Consider the following 23,574-nt stretch of genomic DNA (forward strand, 5'->3'; position numbering starts at 1 on the left):
AATTACAAATAATATTTTTGAGTTTCTACGCAAGTGAGAATGAGTAGTAATTCCATAGATTTTTCATTAACACGTGGGGATAAATTATTAGGAAAACTGATAAGTTCTTAGTTTAAGTGTTTATTTTATTTTATTTTTAATATTTTTGGCAGCAAAGTCGAAGATAAAACAATATCTTTTAAGTTTAAATTTTCTTAATTACCTCATGTTCTAGCTTTTGGCACGTATGATTATTTTATTATACCCTCCTTCTAAAACACTATAAAATGTCCACTATACTCAAACCGTCACCTTCTCTATTAGGTCTATGAACAAAAGGCACACCTGAGTTGTTAAGAGAATGTATTTTACTTCCAAAATAATTAAGACCTATGGAATTATGATCCCCACTTGAATTAACTACGTTCGCGTCACTTGAAAACGTTCCACTAATGGTAAAAAGTACATTGTCAGCCGATTTAAGGTTTCTTCTATCAAACAGAGTTTCTCTCCGTCTTTCGTGGGCAGAATGAGGAATCCTTGTCCCATACAGATGTATAGGTGCTGTTTTATTTGATCTAGGTCTAACATTTGGCTTCTTGAAGCTATCTTTTAACTGTAGCTGGTGTTTTACCAATTCCACTGCTGATTTTGGTCTTTCATTTCTTTCATTTGCTGTGTTAACATATACAGGTGAAAGAGAAATAGATGATTCGTTAGAAGAAGGACTAGAATTTGTGTCCTCTAACGTTATCACAGATGTACTAGGGCCTATATCTTCTTCTATCGCTTTTATTTCTCCGTTGATTTTTTTAACATAATCTGAGTAAGTTTCTATAGTATCTTCATTTTGTTTACTTTGTTCTAAAGCATGAAGGTTTCTTATTCTTTTAATTTTCTCCAAAAGCTCCTGCCTTTCTTTGATTTCTTGTTCTTCCACATCTCGTTCCACTCTTTGATTTAAACTATCATAGTGCTTATCTATATAATTCATCAACCAGTTATATCCTTTTTGTACTCCTAAGTCTAATTTGTTTGCGTTGCTTTCCGATGCTGCACAGCTCTGTACTAATGTTGGACATTTTCGGTTGTTTACTAAGTATTCGAGATCCAGAAATTCTATTATTTCTATTTCGTCCACTGCGTTTACGCTATCCTGTTTGTTAGCTAAAATTAACAGTGGTTTTCCCGCTATTTTGTCGCTGAATAATATTTCTTCCAAAACCATTTTTACCTCATCAAAACGGGAGACGTCACTAGAGTCTATCACAAAAATTAGACCATGTGCCTAAAATATAAAAGAATAAATTACTTGATTAGTGAAATATTCATTTTTATTAAGGGTCTTAGGACAAGATATTTTATTTTATCTACAAACTTTGGTTTTTTTTGTGAAAAATTAGATAGTAAGTAGCTTATCTACCGAAAAAAACTTACTGATAATAACGCGACAGCTATCTTTCATCTAGTTTAGTTTATTGTCCCGCTAAAGAATAATAAATTAGTTCCCCAATGTAAAAAATGTCAAACCTATGGGCACACGCAAAATTACTGTGCGAATCAACCTCGATGTGTGAGATGTACTGGACACCACAGCACCAGAGAATGTGATAAACCAAATAATGCCAGTCCAAAATGCGTCCACTGCGGCAAAGTTCATCCAGCTAATTATCGTGAATACATAGTCGTCAAGGAACTTCAAACAATTAAAAACAAGCAAATGGGAAAACCTATGTTATATGTCAAAAAAACTCGAGCAAACCCAAACTAATGATCAGAGCAGAAGACAATACAGTTAGGTAACTGTAGAAAGAACTACTGCAAATAACACTGAAAAAAAAATAATCAGAATTACAGAACATCAAACATTGACATGGCACTTAACCTTATTTTAGAAAAACTGGAAAAGCTAGATAGACAAATCACAAACTTGGAAAAGCGCGGATAAAGAGCGATTCCTAAAATCAAAAATGGCTAGACACCTAAGTATTTTAGAATGGCCTTCTGAAACACCAACAAAAATTGCAAACTATTTTTGATATAGAGTAGATTGATATATGCCTTATATCCGAAATACACTTTACTAAAGATTCATACTTCAAGTTTAAAGGATATCAGGAATACCAAACTGTCCACCCAGAAAATACAGCCAAAGGAGAAATCGCATTAATTATAAAACAGAGCATAAAACAACATCAGGAGATGAGATGGCAAACAGAAGAAATACAAGACACTGCTGTGAAAATAAAAACTAAGACCTATAACCTAGTAGTCTCAGCTAGATATTACCCGCAGCAAGTTTTGTTATTATAAAAGTTTCTTGTAAAACAACTTTTGAATGTTAGTGCTCTATCAAGTATAACGCCTAGATATTTGGGGTTGTTATTATGTTAGATAGCTGTATCATTTAGAGTTACATTGAGAGTATCTCCCTCAAGTTGACTTTTCAGGTAAAAGAAACAGGTTTCAATTTTGCTTGTATTAAGGAGAAAGCGCCAGCTCTTAAAGTATGTACTTACTATAGCTAGATCATCGTTTAAAGCTCGTTCTCCTGCTTCTTTACCTTTATGTTGGAAGCCAATGGCCAGGTCGTCAGCGCATAAGCGAAAACCTGGCCATTGTTTTATTAATTTTAATCTCATTAATAGTAGAAATCCTTCAAAAGAAGGATTTCTACCTAAAGAAAGAAAAGACCTAGTTTCGGGTGTCCATGAACTTTTAGTTAAGTCTTTAGAGTTCAATGGGTGTTATAAAGGATTAAATGAAAACTATTTACTTTATTCTCCATAATACCCCCATTCTAGCGCTTATCCTGTATAGATATTTGCAATATTATTTGATGATATGGACAGCTCTGTTAATAACAGTCCCGTACATTACCTATGATTTTTTAGTCGAGATCTTCTTCTGCGACCTGCACTACTTCTGCCTCCAATTAGAAACAATACAAACAATATTTATTAGTTCACGTAACGCACTGCATTTTTAGATTTTAATGATATCAACATTTTTGATACAATATGGCGAAACAACATTGCGACCAAATCAAGAACAGAAACATCAAAAATCAAAAGAGTGTTGGAAGCAATAAAATACAGATATTTCATAAAATAGCTAGAAAGACAAGCATAAACAAAGAGATCATAAGATCCACATGCAAGGACGAAGATTTCAGTTCAACAGAGTTCAAAAACATTAAATATCTACTTCTTCTTCTTATGTTGCCTATTCATTCCGTACGTTGTCGATTAGTGATTAGTTGAACAATTTCTCAGGTTCGGAAGCCAAGAAATTCTGGTCCTCTCTTTTCATACACATTACCCTGAAAAACGAGTTGTTACAAGGCATGCCTCTCACATGTCTCATAATACGTCCCAGATATTCTAATCTGCGCTCTTTGATTGTACGAGTGATTTCACATTCCTTTCCTATTTTTTTACCGTATAATCTCAAAATTAGTCAACTCATCCGCCCATGAATAAAACTCTTAAGCTTTTTTAAAGAATTGTCACAAAGCGTTCATACATCTACTGCGTACAACAAGATAGAAAAATATAACCTCTGAGGATGGAGACTTTGGTTCTGAGTGGTAAAGCATAGTTTCTGAAGACATATTTCATGTTTACGAATGCTAACCTTGCCTTTCCTATGAGGTGTTTTATTTCCATGTTGTCACGTTGGCTGTCTCCCATTGTTTGGCACTAAGCGTACCATCTTAAAAAAATCACTAGAGATTGAAAGCTTGTTTGGTTTTTTATACGTTTATACGTATAACGTATATACGTATTTATATATTAAAGAATCTTCCAAGCAGCAACGTTTTGAAAATATTCCGGACAGAGCTGGATTGCAACATTATTATGCAAAAACAGAAAAAAGCTATTGCATTTTTCTTTACGCAGCTATGTTGAATTAAAATTGTATTATCAAATTTTCCGACACTTAAAGGAATTTTCAGTTTTCTTGTAAGAAAATGTTATAACTTTTTTTTTCACGAAGTTTCATCATTATTCTCTGGATTATTTATTTACACTTTTAATTGCAAAAGCAATATATTTTTTTCTTAGACATAATACGATATTTAACTTAAAACGTTGAAAAATAGGGGACTCAAAAGTAGATTTTTCATTCTAAAGTTTTATTTGAATTTTAAATAACTTTTACAAATTCTACTTAATAATAACTTTCAAGAGACATTTCTGAAACACTGTAAGGTCTCTCCCACAGCATCCAATTTACGCTATTTTCTATCTAAAGAAAATTGGAGAGGCCGCTTCTTATCAATCAAATATCAAAAGGTCAAAAATTTAAATATGAAAAAAATGGAAACACATGGAGCTTAACGGAACAAAACTTAAGTCATTAGTTGAAACACGAAGCACAAAACTGGCCATGTTTATCATAATATTAAAACGAGTTTTGTAGGTTAAATATATGATGATACTAGAAACTTAAGATGATATAATATAAAGGTGTTTTATATACTTAACTAATATATCAACAATTAAATAAATTATTATTTTTTGGCTTAATTTCTTTTGTAGCTACTTATTCTCAGTAAATACTTACATCTACAAAATATTGCTGCCAGATTCCTCTAATGTTAGGTCCACCTCCTAAATCAAAAATTTTTACTGAATAATTAGAATATTTTAGATTGACTACCGAAAATCCAACCGTAGGTACTGGAGAGTTTAGTCTATCCCCAACAAGACCATTGGCAGCTTTAGTTTTACCTGCGTTGTCTAATCCTACCAAGAGAAGAGTAAGTTTTCTGAAAAGGAAAATATCTTATTAGTATAATTTTGAAATTAAAAAAATATAAAAATTATCTTTGATACATTTTAACACGTTAAGCGCTTTCTGTATGTGATATAAACACACTAGTCGGATGCACGGCGACACGCGTATAGATTTTATTAATGTATTGTAGTTCATAGCTGTATTGTAAGCCGAGTTTAAGCAATTTGTGCACCGTTTAACGTAGGTCGATATCTGATGGGATATGTACAGCATATCAAATTGGCAAATGAAATATTTTTACCGGTAAATTTTTATAAATTTTTTAAACGTTTTTAATTCAAGTAGAAAATAACTAATTTGACGAAGTTACAATTAAAGAACTATGTTTCCTAAAGAAGGTTAATGGCAAATTTATGGAGACCAAATAGGACAGTCTTAGAGAACTCATAAATACGCACTTTCTGGTCTCAACAAATCTGAATGATGCAGATAATCCAATCAACATAGACCAAATATCGACTAGGTCAAGTTCTATAGATTGGGAAATAGCCACAGCGATCACAATACCAATCAGAATTAGATGGGCTATAAATAAGTTTCAGTCATATAAGTATCTAGGGACAGATGACATATATCCGATACTTGTGTATGGGATTAAGAAGTATTAATACCACACATATGCAAGCTCCTCAAAGCTAGTTTAGCATGGGGATCGTAACGGAAATATGGCAAAATGTTTAAGTCATATACTTGCCTAAGGTAGGTAGACCGAACACCAAAGTCTTCTTATTCTTCTTTTTGTGTAGACATGACTCTGTTTTTGTACATCCAGTAAGTTGTCGTTCCATCGTTTTCGACGTCTTCCTACTGATCGTCTTTCTATTGGAGAACTGTTTCTCGCCTTCTTTACTACTCTATTTGTTATCATTCGGCTTATATATTTCTAATCCATTTAACACCCAAAGTCAGATAGACCAATAAGCCTATCATCTTTTCTATTAAACACGCTGGAAAAGTTTCTGGTTAGGTACAGAAAAGACGATATGCTAAAAGATAAACATCTAAGCAGTCGACAATACGTATACCAAGCTGCTAACGTACTCAGCGTTTGATGATCTAAATAAGTTTATATTAAAGTCAAAGGAGACACTGGCCGCTTTTTTAGATATTAAAGGGACATTTAATACTGTTACTACCAACTCTTTGATAAAGGCAATAAGTAGACGAGGCACACCTGCGGTAATATGCAGATGGATAAAGGCATCCCTGGAGAATATTATAATATCCACTCAACCAGCAGCAAACATGAAAGCAAGAGCAAGTGGAATCTGTTCACAAGGAACAGTTCTGTCACCTCTTCTTTGAGCAAACTTGGTAACTAATCTCAAAAATCTGTCCACGAAAGACTTTTACTCTCTAGAATACGCTGACGATATTACAATCCTAGCCACAGGCAAATTTGCACAGGTCACAAGGAGCAGTTCTGTCACCTCTTCTTTGAGCAACCTTGGTAACTGATCTTAAAAATCTGTCCACAAAAGATACTGTCTAGAATACGCTGACGATATTGCAATCATATAAGGCCTAAAATCACAGGTACTGAGAGGAATAGAGATTTCAATTGCCAAAAAAATAAAATACCTATGAGTATATTTTGATCATAGATTTATGCCCACCATGTCACCTGTGACATGGTGGACAAAGAAGCAGCAAGTGGTAAAAATAAGGCTGCTAAGTAATACACAAAGGATAACATGACTGTGTATTATGGGGACCATAAAAACAACTCATACAGCGACGTTGGAAATCCTGCTGAATCTACCACTAATTAATAACTTTATACAAAGATAAGTCAGATCAGTGATGTACAGATCTGCACGCATAAGCTAGGTGTATAGTGTTAAGAATAGAAAGCTAATCTAAGAGCTAAAACGAGATATAACTTTGACAATAAATTCAAAATTGTTATCCAGGCAGGGGAGACTGAAAGGAAGGTGTACCCATACAATCAGAAGCTACCTGATACACTGATGGCTCAAAAACATCGGATAGTGTAAAAGATAGTATGGTAGGAACAAAGCACCATATTAGCCATATCATATTTAAATTCCTGCATACTCAGCTTCTCGCTTGGATGCTCTCCAGTTTATTGAATAAGACATAATAACATTTCCCTTGGCGTTTAGAAGTTAATCATAAAATGTCGATAACATCACCTGGTAAATCTGCAGTCAAACAGTGGCAATTTAAATCTCATATGATATATCGTTGACTCTTTTGTCAGTTCTTCCTTCACTACCTATCTAAGCTAAATCCACTGCATCTCTTTCTACCTCAGGTAGTAAAAGATATGTCGTTAGAATTACGTTACGAGTAGTTATTACGATTTATATTTGTTTTATTTTTTCTTTTGGAACACCTACATTTCTCTTCACTTCTTTGATTTTTTAGTCATTCATTTTAGAAATTAATTTTACCAGACGTTTCTAATAGAAATCTTTCTATTAGAAATCCAAGACCAACAACCAATTCCATTGGACACCAACTTACAAAAAATTGTTGCTACGAAAGCTCAAGAACTAAAAACGGAACGCATCTTAGAACGACAATCTGGATTACGAATTAAGTTAAGATTGGATACATGAAACACACGAGCATTACACAGACAGGAAGTACTAAGAAAGTTAATAATCATATTAACCCTATACGGTGGCCATACAGGATATGGTATAATAGAAATAGGAGATCTACAGTTTATTATAGTTGTCATGGAAACCAGGATATTTTGGAGGTGGATTCATAATTGGACTTAAATTAAATCAAATGGTTCTCACCATGGACGTATAAACATCTGTGTTTATACGTCCATGGTTCTCACATTGAGAGACACTAAGCATAGGATGTGCTATACTAGAATAAAAGGGAAATTCTTCAATTTTATTATAATAAATTAATGTAGGTATATGATCCATCTGATAAAGGTAACGGTAAGAAAAAACATTTCTATGAAGAATTTAGAAGAACCTACACTTGCCTAAAACAGGATGTGAAGATTATCTTAAAAGGATATGAAAGCACAAACTGGGCTTGAGGATATTTACAGGTCAATCATTGGAAAATATTCCTTATACTAATTAACAAGCGATAATTATCTAAGGTTGATAAATTTGGCGGAATCATTAAATATGACTAATAGTAGGAAATGTACCTAGCAACGTACTACGTTTTTGAGAGAAAGGTACTACGCAAGATATTCGGAGAGGTCTGTGAGAACGAAATATAGAGACGTAGATATAACTTTAAGCTGCAAAATATCTACAAGCATAAGTTCTATCTGCATGGTCGACATCTCAATGTGGTCAGCCAAGAATATGTCGACAATATAGCGTCGAACTATTGGTTGACATCAGGAAAGATGTTTCCCGAGACAGAAGGTTTCCTACTTTCCATTCAGGATCAGGTTATTCCAACTAAAAATTACCTGAAATATATTATCAAAGACCCTCAGGACCAAAACGACAAATGCCGATATGGATATCAGATCCAAGAAACCATCCAACAACTTACGGGAGCCTACCAGGCGTTTCTCGAAACTGATTACAAAGAACGCCATGACTCAGTAGGAAAGATTCTTCACCAAGAACTAGCTAGCAAACTGGGACTTGTGGCACATAATAGACCGGATCTCATACTAGTTAATAAACTTACTAGACAGATAACACTAATAGATGTGGCGGTACCTAACAATAATAACCTACGTGTTAAATACAACGCAAAAATCGCTAAGTAAAGACATCTGGAATATAAATAAGGAGACAATGGAGAATGAAAAGTATTCAGACAGACGATACCCATTATTTTCTCTACTACTGGAGCTATTCCGAAGAGCCTCTTAGAGATCATAAAGCAGTTGGGTCTTAATGAACATCTTTATAAGATCATGCAAAAAGCAGTACTGCTCTTAACATTTAGATGCGTAAGAAAATTTTTGCGAGATACTCCGACGTACCAAGTCACCTAGGCCTCGATAACATGGACAAAGTCTCACCAGAGTGCAATCCTTTTGATACCGTAGGTATCTGGAATTAGTGAATTTTTCTCTTAGAGCGAGTGTAAGCCGTATGACTAAATCTGGATAAATTTAATAAACAATAAGTGAATAAAAAGAGAATTCGTAATTTAACAAACAATAGTGCGAGTAGACAATAGACCTGTTATACAACAATACCTATAAACTGTATATAAATAGGCGAAAAGAGATAAAAGACTTATCGATAATCATTTCTACAATTAAGATGGGTAAGATTAAGGCGATATAATTTTAGGACAATTTGTATATATATATATATATATATATATATATATATATATATATATATATATATATATATATATATATGTAAATATTGTAAGTACAGATGACAATACTTAATTATTGATAAAAATTTATCTTATACAAAAAGGGAGAGAGATGAGGTAATAGTAATTCGAGAGATTTTTTTTTCTTTAAGGGGGATAGTGTGATGAGGTATTGAGCTATTAAAGATTCATAAAAACCCAAAAGAAAGAATATTAATGTATAAATTACGTAAATTGTTTACCCATTTTTATTAGTACAATTAGAAACTAGAAAACGTATTGTATAACATGTTATTTAAACATATTTTTGAAGCAAAGTGCAACTTTACAGGCCCTAGCAATTTCAATAATATCTGGCCTAGTGAACGAGCCGATTCGTCATAGGTGTTATGATATAAAAATAGTAGACGAAGAATCGAGGTCAATAATATCAGTTCGTTATTTAATTATAATAGCTCATTTATTCAAGATGTAAGCATATGTAATTAATGCATTTAATAGATCGTTCAGAACTTTTCAATAGTCAAAGGATTAACACAAGGAGACGGGCTGGCACCGACACTATTCAAAGTTACTCTTGAATATGTGATAAGACAGCTGAATATGGGAAATGATAATCTCCTAACAAATAAATCAACATATATTGCTGCCTATGCCGATGACACTATCATCATATCTCGCAGAAGAGGCGGGAGACATATATTCACATATTCACAATTAAAGACAGGGGCCGAAGATACTGGACTAGAAACAAATATTCAAAAGACAAAAAAACTAACACAGACAGTTGATTTAGAGGACGATATTGAAAATGTAGAAAGTTTCACATGTCTGGAAATTACATTAAACATGGATGGAACAGAAGAACCAGAAATTCAAAAAAGAATAGTTAAGAGAAACAAAGTTTACCTTTCACTCGGCCATATGTTCCGCTTCAAAAACACACACTGGAGATTGAAAATCATGGTTTACAAAACTATTATCGGACCAATAGTATATTAAGGATGCGAGACATGGTTGATGACAGAAGTTAGAAAACGAAAGTCTTCGAACGAAAAGTCATAAGGAAGATATTAGGACCTATTAACGAAAACGGAGTATGGAGATCAGGTACAACCATGAACTCTACCAACTGTCAAAGAGGCACCGATCTCAGAATTCGTTAAACTTCGAGATTTTGACCAAAGATCAAAAGGAAAGCCACGGAAAAGGTAGGAGGATGAAGTGACAGCGGACGCGCAAAATTTGCTAGACATGAGAACCTGGAGAAGATCGGCGCGGGACCGGCAAGGTTAGAGGCACAATTTGGAGGAGGCCAAGGTTCGATTTGGGCTGTAGCGCCATTGGAGAGAGAGGGAGAGAGAGAGGGAGAGAGAGAGAGAGAGAGAGAGAGAGAGAGAGAGAGAGAGAGAGAGAGAGAGAGAGAGAAGAGAGAGAGAGAGATTGTTCAATAAGTAATATCATCTAGTAGTTATCCCGTTTTAAATAATATCAAATAAATACAAAACATCACAGTTTAATATATTTAACAATCTGTTTCAAGTCAAGATGTAGTTCCATAAGTAGTAAGGGAGGGAGGAGACTCCCTGTATCCAGTTATGTATGTAGATAAATATCTCTATACTTCCTATTATACCACCTCTCTCCCGGTTGTCAGTAATGTTTCTATTAAGATATCATTTTTTTACTTTTCTCCTTGTATATTTGTTTATTTTTTTTCAATTTTTCCATATCTAGATTTTGCCAGTTATTAGTTCTTTTTTCATTTGTAATTGTCCATTAATAACATGTGGATCCGATCACTACTTAGTAAGAGCGAAAATTTTGTTCCCACTTAAGATAATACACGGAGACCAAAACCTAGAAGACAAGCAAGACTTGCAGACAGTGGACACTCCGAAGTACAACTTCAATAGTTTTATAAATGATAGTACTAAACAGCTATACCAACGACGACTGGATGAAAAACTACGAAAAATAGAGAGACAAACAGTTTCAGATATTTACGAGAATATTATTGCTAGTTTACACCAGGCCTCTAAGGAGACACTCGGGACACAGCAGAACAAAATTAGTAACAAAATATGGTGGAACGAAGAAATCGAATATATGGTAAAACAGAAAAAAGAACAGCATCTAAAATGGCTAAATACAAAAAATACTGAAGACCATCAAGCTTACAAAGAAACCGATAGACAACTACGAAAAATGATAAAACAAGAAAAGAATAAAACATGGGATCAGAAATGTCAAGAAATCAATACATACATCGGAGGGAAGCAATGTACAGAGGTATGGAATTTTATACAATCAGTAAAAAATACAGGAAAAGACAAAGCACACATACACACCTTAAAACCAAGACAATGGAAAGATCACTATGAAAGCTTGCTGACAGAGACAAGACAAGAATACCTAGCGAACTCCCCAACACAGTCAGTACATATACAAGGAGGGAAAGCGAGGGTAGATATCGAAATAGTAAGGAAGGCTGTAATGACCCTAAAGAATGGTAAAACCGCTGGACCTGAGGGAATCTATGCTGAAATGTTTAAGAATGCAGCACCCTGAGCAGAATGTATGGACGAATTTTGAGAAATATGATCGAGGAAGAAAATAAGCACAATGAAGAGGAAGAACACAGCGAGTTCCGTGCAGGAAGATCGTGCACCGATAACGTATTTTGTCTTAAACAAATAATAGAAAAAAGATCAGCTAAGAATGTAGAAACTCATATTACTTTTGTAGACCTGCAAAAAGCATATGACAACATCCCCTTAACAAAATTGTGGACAACGTTGAAAAGATCTAACATCAACCACACATTGATAAATGCTGTACAAGAACTATATAGAGACTCAAAGGCACAGATAAAAACAGGAAAATATCTAACGGAAGAATTCCTGGTTACAAAAGGCTTGCGACAGCCAACCTATCTCACCAACCTTATTCAAGATATATGTTGCAGCAGCATTGGAGAGATGGAAAAAAAGGTGCATGGGATGGGTATAGAGCTTAGCAATGAATGTATATATACACTCCAGTTTGCTGATGACCAGGTAGTACTAGCGACCGATAAGGAAGACATGCAGTACATGCTTAGAAAACTGATAGAAGAATATAACGACTGGGGAATGAATGTCAATACAACAAAAACCAAATATCTTTGTATTTGAAACGAGTCAGATAACATAGACCTCGAAAACGGACAACATATTTCCTGCTGTCAGAGCTATGATTACTTGGGTGTTGCCTTTGACAATACAGGAACTGATACACGGGAAATAGAAAAACGAATCACTCAAGCAAAGAAAGTCCTAGGATGTCTCAATGGTATACTGTGGAGTAAAGAGATAACGAAAGGAAGAAAATTTAATATATATGAGACCATGATTAAAACTACTCTTCTTTATGGCGCTGAAACATTGAGAATTAGTGAAAAGAACAAAAAGCGAATAGAAGCAGTAGAGATGGATGCAATGAGAAAATCTTTAGGTATTTCCAGACGAGACCGAATCAGAAATGATGTAATAAAACAACGTATGGGAATAGAAGGAAATATAACTCAAGATATAGAGAAGAAACAATTAAGGTGGTATGGGCATGTTCAACGGATCCCAGCAACAAGACTCCCCAAAAAAGTAGTAGAATGGCAACCGATAGGTCGACGGAAAAGAGGAAGAAATTTAACAACAAACGACTGCGAAGATAGGAAGAGATGGTGTTTAGGTATCGGACAACGTCGAAAGACGTTCTAAACCGATGTATATATATAATTGTCCATTAATGCTAATCTTCGCTTTAACTAATTTATGGTCACTACCAGTTGTGAAAGTACTATTACGTCATGTATAATAGACTTTTCTGTTGTTTTCGTTTCGTCTAATAGAAATACGAGTAAAAATGCTAGAAGTACGTTCGTAAAATTGAAAAAAAACACTGGTCTGTAACATATAACTCACATTGGAACTAAGATGCTTAGAAAACATGGGAAAAAATAAATGGAGGATGGACGTTGAAGAAGAAAAATTTCATTGTTAAAAATTTTAAGAGACCGATTTAAATGTAATTCAATAGAACTTTTTCGAACTGTGCAGCAAGGTAGAAGAAGAGTCGATAATATCTAATAGAAGATAGCACCTAAAGCATAAACAAGAAACAGACAGAATATACGGAATGTTCACTAGTGATATTAATAGAATAGTATTTTTTTAAGATTGTTAGGTTAAATGTTTGAAAAGCGTTTCGATTTTATTAACTCTTAACTGGTCCGGCGTCGTCTGAAAGACGATTCAATATTTTTAATTCTTTCTTATTGGCAATTGGCAACGCCCACAGGCAAGTTGTTCTATCTAATCCTTTAACTATTGGAGCTTGACCAGTGGGTGTATTTGAGACAAATTTCTCTGTCCCTAAAAAGTTGTGGCAACAGTTAGTTCGAGAGTAGTTGCTCAAACGACGCTGTACTGTACTTTTTTGTGTGTCGTGCATTTTTAGAAATTATGATCAGGCCATCAAAACAGGTGCGTTTCTGCGATGGTGATTATGAGAAAACTCTTTTTTGAAGTGGTACAATGAGGAATGTTATAGTAACAGTGATGTAGACGATATTTCGAAAGACCATAACAATGAATCTGAGCACGATACATGTTACACGATACCTCGCCCAGCATTTTCGGCAAAAATGCTGGGCGAGGCTACGATACCGTTGTCTGTTTGGAATATGTTGTTCAGTAATAAAATTCTAGAACATATTGAGCAGAATACAAACACAAAATTACGAGCAATGCGTGAGAAATATTCTGCTAATTCTATCCATTATCTTAGAGAAATTAATGTTATAGACTTAAGAGCATTTTTGGGACTTCTTGTTTACACTGCCATTTTCAATTCCAATCATGAAAATATAGACCGTTTATTTGCAACAGATGGAACTGGAAGAGAAATCTTCAAAGCAGTCATGAGAAAAAAAAGATTTGCTGTTCTTTTACTTGCTATCCGATTCCACAATCCTGAAGTCAGGGAGGAACGCAAAAAAGATGATCCAACTGCTGCTATTTCATTTATATTCAATACTTTCATAGAAAATTGTCAAAGTGTATATGGACTTGGTCAATCTGCCATAATTGATGAAATTCTTCTAAGTTTTTGAGGTAAATTCCGTTTTAAAATGTGCCTACAGAACAAACCGGCTAAATACGACCTCAAAATACAGTGTCTTGCAGATGCATGTAATAGTTATTTGTATGATGCTTATATCTACGGCGGAAAAGACTCAGATGGATTTGGTATCAGTGACGAGTACAAAAAACTTTTAAAGCGTACACAAGCTGTGTTGCGCTTAGCTGAACAGCTTTTTGGTAGCAACCGAAATATCACAGCTGATAATTCTTCTATTCAATTGGTGGATATTTTGCGGGAGAAAAATTTGACTTATGTGAGCACATGAAAAAAAAATAAGACTGAAATACCTCCATCTTTTCTGCCCAACAGAAACAGACCTGAAGGGTCAACAATTTAAGGATTTAGGGAAGAATGTTCCTTAATTTCTCATGTACGAAAAGTGGGAAAGGCTTCAGTATTTATATCTTCAATGCATAATAGACGTTATAGTGATCTTTCTACTAACAAACCAGAAATTATTTCTTATTATAATGAGAATAAGGGAGGTGTAGATTCCCTAGATGAGAAATGCTCCAAAAGCACCTCAAGCCGTCGAACTCGAAGATGGCCTTTAACAATTTTTTTCCGCGTATTGGACATTTCTATAGCAAATTCATACATTTTACATCAGTGCTACAAAACAATCCAGTAATAAAAGAAGAAAAGTGTTTTTGCTTTGGAGTTGGCTATGCAGTTAGTGCAAGATCACATGAATGACAATGAGCTGAAGACGAATGACAATGACGAATATTCCACGTCAATTAAGTATTACAATTGCATTTACAATTGATACTTGGAGTTCAAGAAGAACAAGAGGACAATCAGACGGATGTTCTTATTTTAGAAAACCGTAAAATTTGTAGTTTATGAGCTAGTAGAAAGCTCAGGATGACAAAATACCTGTGTTTGCCTTGCAAAAGCCTGTTTGTTTGGAATGTATAAAAACGCTATGTAAAAATTGCATATAAAAATGGTAAGGTTTAACTGATGCTGGAAACAAACATTTTTGATCGATTTTTATTTTACCTAGTTTTGTAGGTAAAACTATGTACTTTTTACAAATATTTGTATGGTTTTCAGTTTTATTTAATATTTTTTTCTAATATTCAAATTCAAATCTAATACGTTTATTTTTATATAAATATATCCGGGTATGTTTGTAACATGTATTTTTAATAAAAAAAACTTTTGTGTTTTTGTGTTTTTTTGTTTTCTTGGATACAGTAGTCTCGCAGACTACGCCGGACCAGTTACTTTACTGCTACAGTACCGGATCAATTAAGAGTTAAGTACTTCAATGCAAAGAATCGATATTAATCATATATGTGCACATTCACATAGTAGAGTTAAACAATGGAAAGCGTGTAGCATGTTGTTCAATTTAAAAGTTCCAAGAAAACTATAAGTTCGCTGAATATCTATTCATAGTGAAAAATACTGAATATTGGAACTTGCTTGGAATTGCTGCAATATTAGGTATTCGTTTAAAATTTCTTGTCAGGGTTTAAGTCAATCAAAAGCTTGTTGAACAATGAGTTCACACATTCCATAGGATCTATTAATTAATTTGTTTTATTTTTGTGAATAATTTTTATATACTTTATTTTGAATGCGATATGTTTTAATAAAAAGAAATATTATTGTTTTCCAGCTTTAAAAAAGAAATAAATAACTTTATCTCCATAATTTTTGTACAACCAGTAAGTAGGAGCTAAACTTATTCAATCAAAATACGAAAATTTTTTTACATACATATTTCTTTATACCCTAATTATTAAAACAAATATAGAGAGGTACTTACTTTTTTTGTCTCCTTCTTCTGCAACAATAATTACCCATATCAGTAAAGAAGTACTGTGGTCAGAACTCATGACATTTAAAAAGTGTGTATACAAATATCTGTCATGAATATAAACAACTGTCACAATAATCACAAGCATTCAATGTCTAAATACCATTGGTTTACTCGTTGTTGGGACGATCTGTATATATTTTCTTTGAAAGTAAATTGAAACTTTATAAAAACTTTAATTTTCATTGTTGGAAATTAGAAAGTGGGTTACTTTTTAGCAACTGTAAAAGGACACGTGAAAGTATTATGGTTGCTATAGTTACCATTTGGTCACTGTCAACAAAATACTGTGTGTCTAGCATGACTAATCACCTCCAATAAAAAAAAACGAAAGACAAAAGATTATAATGTAACTTTCATAGTAAATGAAGGTTTATTATATACCTAGCACGGTGCAAATTCATCTCAACCGTATATGAGGTGTTCGTGATTGTAGTAAAATATTTAAAAAGCATAACATCTCGTCCAAACCAAGTCCAAACTACTTCTACTAAGGTTTTTAAAACGAATATATGAAGGAGTAAAATAGGTCACACAACAATTTAGACATATTTTTTCTTATTTTTGTCTTCTCTGATGTTTAGAAAGACCTACTTTTCAATGAAAGTTGGCAACCATCCTTTGATATTCCTTTATAACTGGATTAATCTATGGTTGACACAGTCTGAGGTAAATCTAAGGAACGCTTGAATTAGTTCAAAAATGGCTAATAAGATAACTTATTTTTCGTAGTTGTGTAATACAGCCGATGGGCCGATCATCATATGCTATTAGCGTTATTGTCAGATCTTTCGTTTTTCCCATAATATAGGGAACTTGGTTTTTTCAAATGGACTATCTTACATGTATATTTTACGATTTTTAGATAACCTAAGTAATTCTAAATATTTTTCTTGTAATGATCCTTATACCCAATATAAACATTTAAAATTTCTATTAGATTTTAATATGTTTCCCGATCCGAAAAGAATACATAAAGATAGCTCTGATTGAAGCAATACTTGTGTCAATTTTGACTTTTTGCATTTTTTTATTACGATCATTGTTTATTTGAAGACAAAATGAACCATTTTCACTTTCAATAAACGGTTTTTTTTGTAGAAAGTATCAAAATACTTGAAAAGAATTAGAATATGGTAATAAACGAAGAAGAAATTTCCAAACTGAAATCTCAACAAGGTCTACCTAAAAGGAAAAAAAGCACCGGGAACAAACTGGGTCATGAACAGGGCACTAACAAATCTACCTAGGAAAGCGATGGTATACATCACCCAAATCATAAATGTGACGTTCAGACTAAGAATAATTTCCTAAAAAATGAAAGGAAGTTTAAGCGATAATGTTAAAAATGCAGGAAAAAAATAAACATTCCCTCAATCCAACAGACCAATCAGCCTACTATCATCAATGAGCAAGGTTGCAGAGAGGGTAATACTAATTGGGTTAAAACAAGAGTCTGAAACAATAGGTACAATACCAGAAGTACAATTTTAACTTGAATTTCATATTTGAACACTACAGCGAGCTACAAATGTTAACATTGACACACAGTGTGACACGAAGAGTTTATTCACAAAATGATTCAACTTGGATACATCAAGGTAACGACATGCCTTCTCTCATCGAACGTAACCAATAGAATGTTCACGGTTCAGATAGGACATGTCCTGTCTTAAGTCGGAATAATTGAGACTGAAGTGACCAGGGAGGAGTACCATCAGCCTCTCTGTATACCATATATAGCGCGGACACACCAATCATTCCGTGAACCATGTTCAGTCTAAATACCGATATATGAGCAATAGCATCGAGAAGTCTGGATGCTAAGTTTAGCAAGAAGATGCCTACAATATACGCTAAATCAGTTGGTAGATTGGTGCATTCAATGAAAAATCGAAATAAAGAAAAAGATTTGGAAGTCCAGACCACCAAGTGAGGATGTTCAACACAGACAGAATGGTCAAACCAAGCCAAATATTTAGGAGTGCTAATGGACAAAACAATGACTTACACACTACATATCAACAGCGCTATCACTAAGAGCAGGTATGGCAAAAATGGCAAATAGTATCATTGTACTAGTTATAATAAATATGGATCAATAGCTTGGGACCAAACCTGTAAAACCCACAGGAAAAAGATCCAAATATCCCAAAATCATATTATTAGGGAGGCTGTGAAAGTACCCACATACGTATTTGAAAGGTTAGTATACAGAGAAACTAAAAAGGTAAGGATCCTAGACAAAATAAATAAAAAAAGTGTATGTAATTTAATCTTCAAAAAACTAAGAAATCATCCAAATGAACGTCTAAGGAACTTGACGAACTAAGATGAAAATAGACCGGCGAGGCACTGAAGGACCAGACCATCGAGAAAAAAGACAAAAGAGGGAATCTAATCGTTATGAAAAGGAGACCAAAAAAGTGGCCTCTGATGGCGGACATATCCGGAAATGCGAATGCGCCAAATTTAAATTTTATGACACTAATTTATCTATTTATTTGTAATATTACATAATATTAATATTACATAATATTAATACATAATACACTTTTTTAACACTAAAACACAATAAAGTTTTAATTAAATAATAACAATAATAGTCTAAAATGTGAAACAATTGTTAAAAAACTTCAATAGAAAATACAAATAATCTTTCATGTGACAGTTGGGACAAACAATAACATCAGCAATAACATAACCCAACTAAATTTGATTTCTTAAACAAGTAAAGAGTCTCTCTTTCCTTGTTTAATGTGGCCTCTCAAGATGGCACTTCCTGTCTAACAATATTTTTGCCCCCACTACCTTTACATTCCCTCTTTTGTCTTTTTACTCGATGGACCAGACACTGGGGCGGACTAAGGCCTAGGCAACCTAGGCACGTGCCTAGGGCCCGTAGTTTTTGGGGCCCGAAAATTAGATTTTTAATTTTTTAATTTTTATAATTAATTTTTGTTTTTATTTAACAGAAAAACATAATATTCCTAATAGTTACTGAAAGGTGTCCAAATTATACCGAATCGTTGATTGATAAAGTCGACAAGGTTGGACAAGCGTTCCAGTATATACTTATACTTATCCATTCATTCATCCAGTGGTCAGAAATTGGAAAGCCAGGGCGAAAGATAGGGGGGAATGGAGACTAATTCTTGAACAGGCCAAGACCCACACAGGGTTTTGTAGTCTTTAAAATGAGTTCCAATAAACATTTAAATGAAAGTGAAAAAAAAAAACGAACAGCAGATCGAGATAAAGTGGCAAAGAACATTTTAAAGTTAATATTTTTGTTGTTACCTTTACTGATAGCATAAAGATCTGAAGGGATATAAAACTATTAGCAATAAATCCAAAACAATTTTTCATGATAGTAATGTTAGTGACTTCAACAAAGGAATTAAAATGATATAAACAAGATTTAAACCTAGGAGAACTGAAAAATGAAGTATTACAATTTAAGACTTTTATAAGTAAAGAAAATAATATTTATCCTGTATCCATGTAGTCATTTATTCTGGAAAATAATATTATTGCAATTATCCCAAATGTAAACACAATTATTATGATAATTTATTTCACCCTTAAAAAAATCAATGCAAACAGTGAACGATCATTCTCAGTAATGGCCAGAATAAAAAAAATATTTTAAATTACATTAGGCCAACAAAAATTAAATAATTTATCATTAATTTATGGAGAAAGAGTTATTAAAAATAACTCTATTAATTATGACAAACTAATTGACGACTTTGCAGAATTAAAACGGCAATACAACTAATCAATCTAAGTACCTATATGTGTTTAAGTATTATTGTTTGTTTGAATAAAATATATTTATTAATTTTTCTACATGTATATTTTTTTCCTTTTTTTTTGGATTCCAATAATGAAATAGAACTACATACTAGATGCTTTGACACCAATTTACCAAACGCAAAGTATGTGTCATGACTGAAAAATAGGCCAAGAATTACAATGTTGCCTAGGGCCCGCTTTAGTCCGCCACTGACCAGACACCAAGTATAATAGTAGAGTATCCCCAAAGAGTGAAGAGAGAAATATGAACTGGTAGTCACATTGTAGGAAGGGGGACTCAATGTGTTTGCATTTTGCACTGGACCTGGCAAGTTAGAATAGGATGGTTAATAAAATCGGATAGGTAGTAATATGTATCAAATCGGGTTGTAAATAATAATAACAGTATAGGCTTTAACGACTTTACATCACTCTAAAACGCAAAGAAAATAATAATTAATCAAGTACGATAGTCGAACGTCTATCTCTTCGAGACTTTTTTATCAGATGATTGTGACGTAGCCGCACTGTATGGTTGCCAAAACATCACAGGTAGGCATGTGAGTACACTAGCAAACACCGGTTTTATAAACCAGTACACCAGTAAACCAAGAGAAAAGTGACGCATAACGCCACCCCTGCTAAAACCGGTATCACCGCAGACATGCCTCTCGTATACCCCATTTCTAGGGCATCCAAGATCAAAAACAAGTAAAGCATGCCCAACGCTATGACTACGATTGGGTTGGAGCGGAGTTAGTCCGGAGTTCAGGGAAGTACCTTCTCCACGAGGCGTGATCTCTTTGATTTTTGAACATGAGAACACCTTACTCCGGAAATGGAGCCTCTGGAGCTGAGATTTACTTTGTTGCGTGTGTGTGCGTGTGTGAGAATGATACTGAATAACACACGAAATCATGTAGTATAAAAAAGTTTCTCAAGGGGTGCATTTGAAGTGAGCAGAGGTCTCAAACAATCAGACCCTTTATTCATGATGCTTTTAATTGCTATTGGAAAGCATTATCAGAAAAAACAGAGTAGAAACGATCGGATCGACCCACAATAATGAACATCAACGTCTGGCTTTGCTAATGATCTCGCAATGCTAACGAAAATAAAAAAAGATTTAAAATATGTTATGAAAAGAATAGAGAATCAGGCAAGATAGAATAAGTCAAAGTACATGATGCTTGAAAAAAGAAGATGGTTAGGTAACTTTTACATCTAACGAAGCAAGAGAATATAAATTGGATAGAAACTACACGAATAATTAAAGCTGAAAGCAAGACTGACAAAAGAAAATAAAAAATGGGAAGTGCAACATCATTGATTAAAAACAAAGGTAATTTTGGCACGACGAAAAAATAAAGAGCTAGAAGAATTGTATAATGAACTTAGCATCAGCTGCTTCATAGATTGATGGGATATGTGATCAGAATGGATAATGACAGCACATCAAAGGTAGTCATAAAGTAGGGCCCATTAATGAAAAGAAGGAAGGAACGACCAAGTCAAAGATGGTTTGATAGCGTAAAAGAAGATCTCAGAAAAATAGGAACATGATTAGACTAGAAGCCACTTAAATGGACAATATTTATATTTTTGAAATATGTAATTATTTATTTGTATCTTATCCCTAGGCCTACATGGTCTATTCAGCATTAATAATAAATCAAATAAACTTTCTTCTGGTAAGTTTATTAGATTACTTGCTAGTTTGTTTGAGTGTGATTTCACTCCTTTTCAGTAGGACACACTAAACTTTTTCATCACTTCTTTAATACTCAGAACATTAAGATCCCTATGACTTATGCTATTGGTTACGTACCATGGCACGTTCACTAGTATGCATAGTATTTTATTTTAGTACCTTCGGATGATCTCTATGTAGGAGTTGCTGGCAGTGCCCCATAGTTAAATAACACAAATCCAAATCGGTGTTATTATCGATGATAATTTTCTATAGGAGGTGTTTATTTTTGAGGGTGAGTTGTGATTTTCTTTCTATGAGCCAATAATACTGTTTCAGTTTTGGACCTAATCGTTTCCTTTTACCAAAGATGTGCTTCTGTTTCTTCTTTTCTTTCATTGATTTTCTCTATTAATTGCTTAAGTATAACTTTCTCTAGTAGTTTTGACAGAATTGGCAACAGAGTTACTGGCCTATACGATTTTAGTTCTTCTTGTTTTTCCCAAGTTTCCCTGATTGGTTTAAAGGGGACATTTTTGAACAGAAATCCGTAAAGAAACCGAATGAGAAACATTTTTTCTACGGAAACGACCTCATAACCTGGACTATTTTTTTTCTTGTACGGTATTTTGTTTTTGTTGATAATTGATATTAATATTAACAAAATATATCAATGCCGTACAGAAATTTTTGATCGTAATATCTCACTTGGAGTCTCCATCATGGTTGATCATGACAGTAAAAATCTCTTGTTAGTAAATCATAAGTATACATCAGGAAATAATTAGGTAATGATACTATCCTAAAGCATTAAATATATTTTCTCACCTCTAATTTATATTTCTAATATTCATATCAAATCCAAATACTTTCATTTTAAACTGATATTTGGCAATATTTATTGGATTTTGTGAAAATGCTAAAACAAGTCGATTTTTATCCGTATCAACTCTATTCTTGCGAAAAAGTTATTGAAAGTAAAGTCTTAAAAACTAAATGTAACGCTTATATTTTGCTAGTGTCAATTTCAAATTTTGCTTTGGTAACTAGGTAACTTTTCGCTAGGAAACTTTAGTAAATCTTTTTTTTTGTGTGTGAGTGGAAATCTTCTTTATGAAAACACATTAAGATAGGACGTCTGAGGTGGGTAGGCCATGTAATGCTGATGGAGCAAATCGACCCAGCTAGAAAAACGCTCCTTGATAGACCTATTGTTCAAAGAAGAAGAGGAAGACCCAGAACAAGATTCGTAGATAACATAGATCAAGATATGAGAAATATGGAAATACGTGCTTGTCGGAGGAAGGCGATAGATAGGGACGACTGGAAAAACATTATTGGGGAGGCTAGAACCCACACAGGGTTGTAAAACCAAAATGATGATCTCACTTGGAACGACATTTATTTTTCTTTCATAAGCATATGTATCGTGAAAAATGTACTGCATGTCCAAAAATTTTATTACTTTATGTAACTAAATTTAAATCAGTGAGTTTCATATTGGCTCAAATCACCTCATTTGTACTACTTAAAAATATAGGAATGCGCCCTGGATTCCTCGCCCCTGTACCAGCCGATATGTACAAAAGTAATCTAAATAAAGATTCGAAACTATGTGTATGAATGCCGTACTGTATCAAATTGCCGAAAATGCGCTCAAAATTTTTCGAAAATCAAAGATTGTCCCTGCTACTGGATACTAATATTTGTGTACGACATTGGGTCGCAGTCCATTATTTTTGTATTACCTACAAAAGTTATATACTTGTATGAGTTATAAATGCCGTAGTGCTGATGGTGGTGGTAGTATAACCAATTTGAAGAGACAATGAGGCTGGGAATCAAACAGTGTAGCAGAAAAAAAGGAAAATTGTTTGCTATTGAGTGTGACTACAGGGCATTCACCTCGTTTCATTGTGAAGGTTACATGTGTTGACTTGCATTTACTGTAATTCGCCATTTTTTTAGCCAAGTTTCTATTTTATTTAGG

General features: G+C 33.7%; 1 protein-coding gene across 1 annotated transcript; it reads right to left on the reverse strand.

Annotated features, from left to right (window-relative positions):
* Positions 1-259: 259 nt before the first annotated feature.
* Positions 260-16,306, reverse strand: LOC140437118 (uncharacterized). Its single transcript, XM_072526447.1, has 3 exons — positions 16,046-16,306; positions 4,549-4,753; positions 260-1,267 (listed from the first exon to the last, which is right to left on the reverse strand). The coding sequence occupies exons 1-3, from the start codon at positions 16,081-16,083 to the stop codon at positions 260-262; spliced, it is 1,251 nt and encodes a 416-aa protein (XP_072382548.1). The 5' UTR covers positions 16,084-16,306.
* Between the last annotated feature and the right edge of the window lie 7,268 nt (positions 16,307-23,574).

This window comes from Diabrotica undecimpunctata, chromosome 3, assembly GCF_040954645.1.
Source record: "Diabrotica undecimpunctata isolate CICGRU chromosome 3, icDiaUnde3, whole genome shotgun sequence".
Classification (NCBI taxonomy): Eukaryota; Metazoa; Arthropoda; class Insecta; order Coleoptera; family Chrysomelidae; genus Diabrotica; species Diabrotica undecimpunctata.

Bases quoted from the DNA above. Each gene is read 5' to 3' on its own strand.
- LOC140437118 (XM_072526447.1), bottom strand. From the start codon at position 16,083: ATGGGTAATTATTGTTGCAGAAGAAGGAGACAAAAAAA. The intron at 4,754-16,045 runs GTAAGTACCTCT...TTTCCTTTTCAG, and splicing joins AGAAGAAGGAGACAAAAAAA to AAAACTTACTCTTCTCTTGG. The intron at 1,268-4,548 runs GTAAGTATTTAC...TTTATATTTTAG, and splicing joins GGCAGCAATATTTTGTAGAT to GCACATGGTCTAATTTTTGT.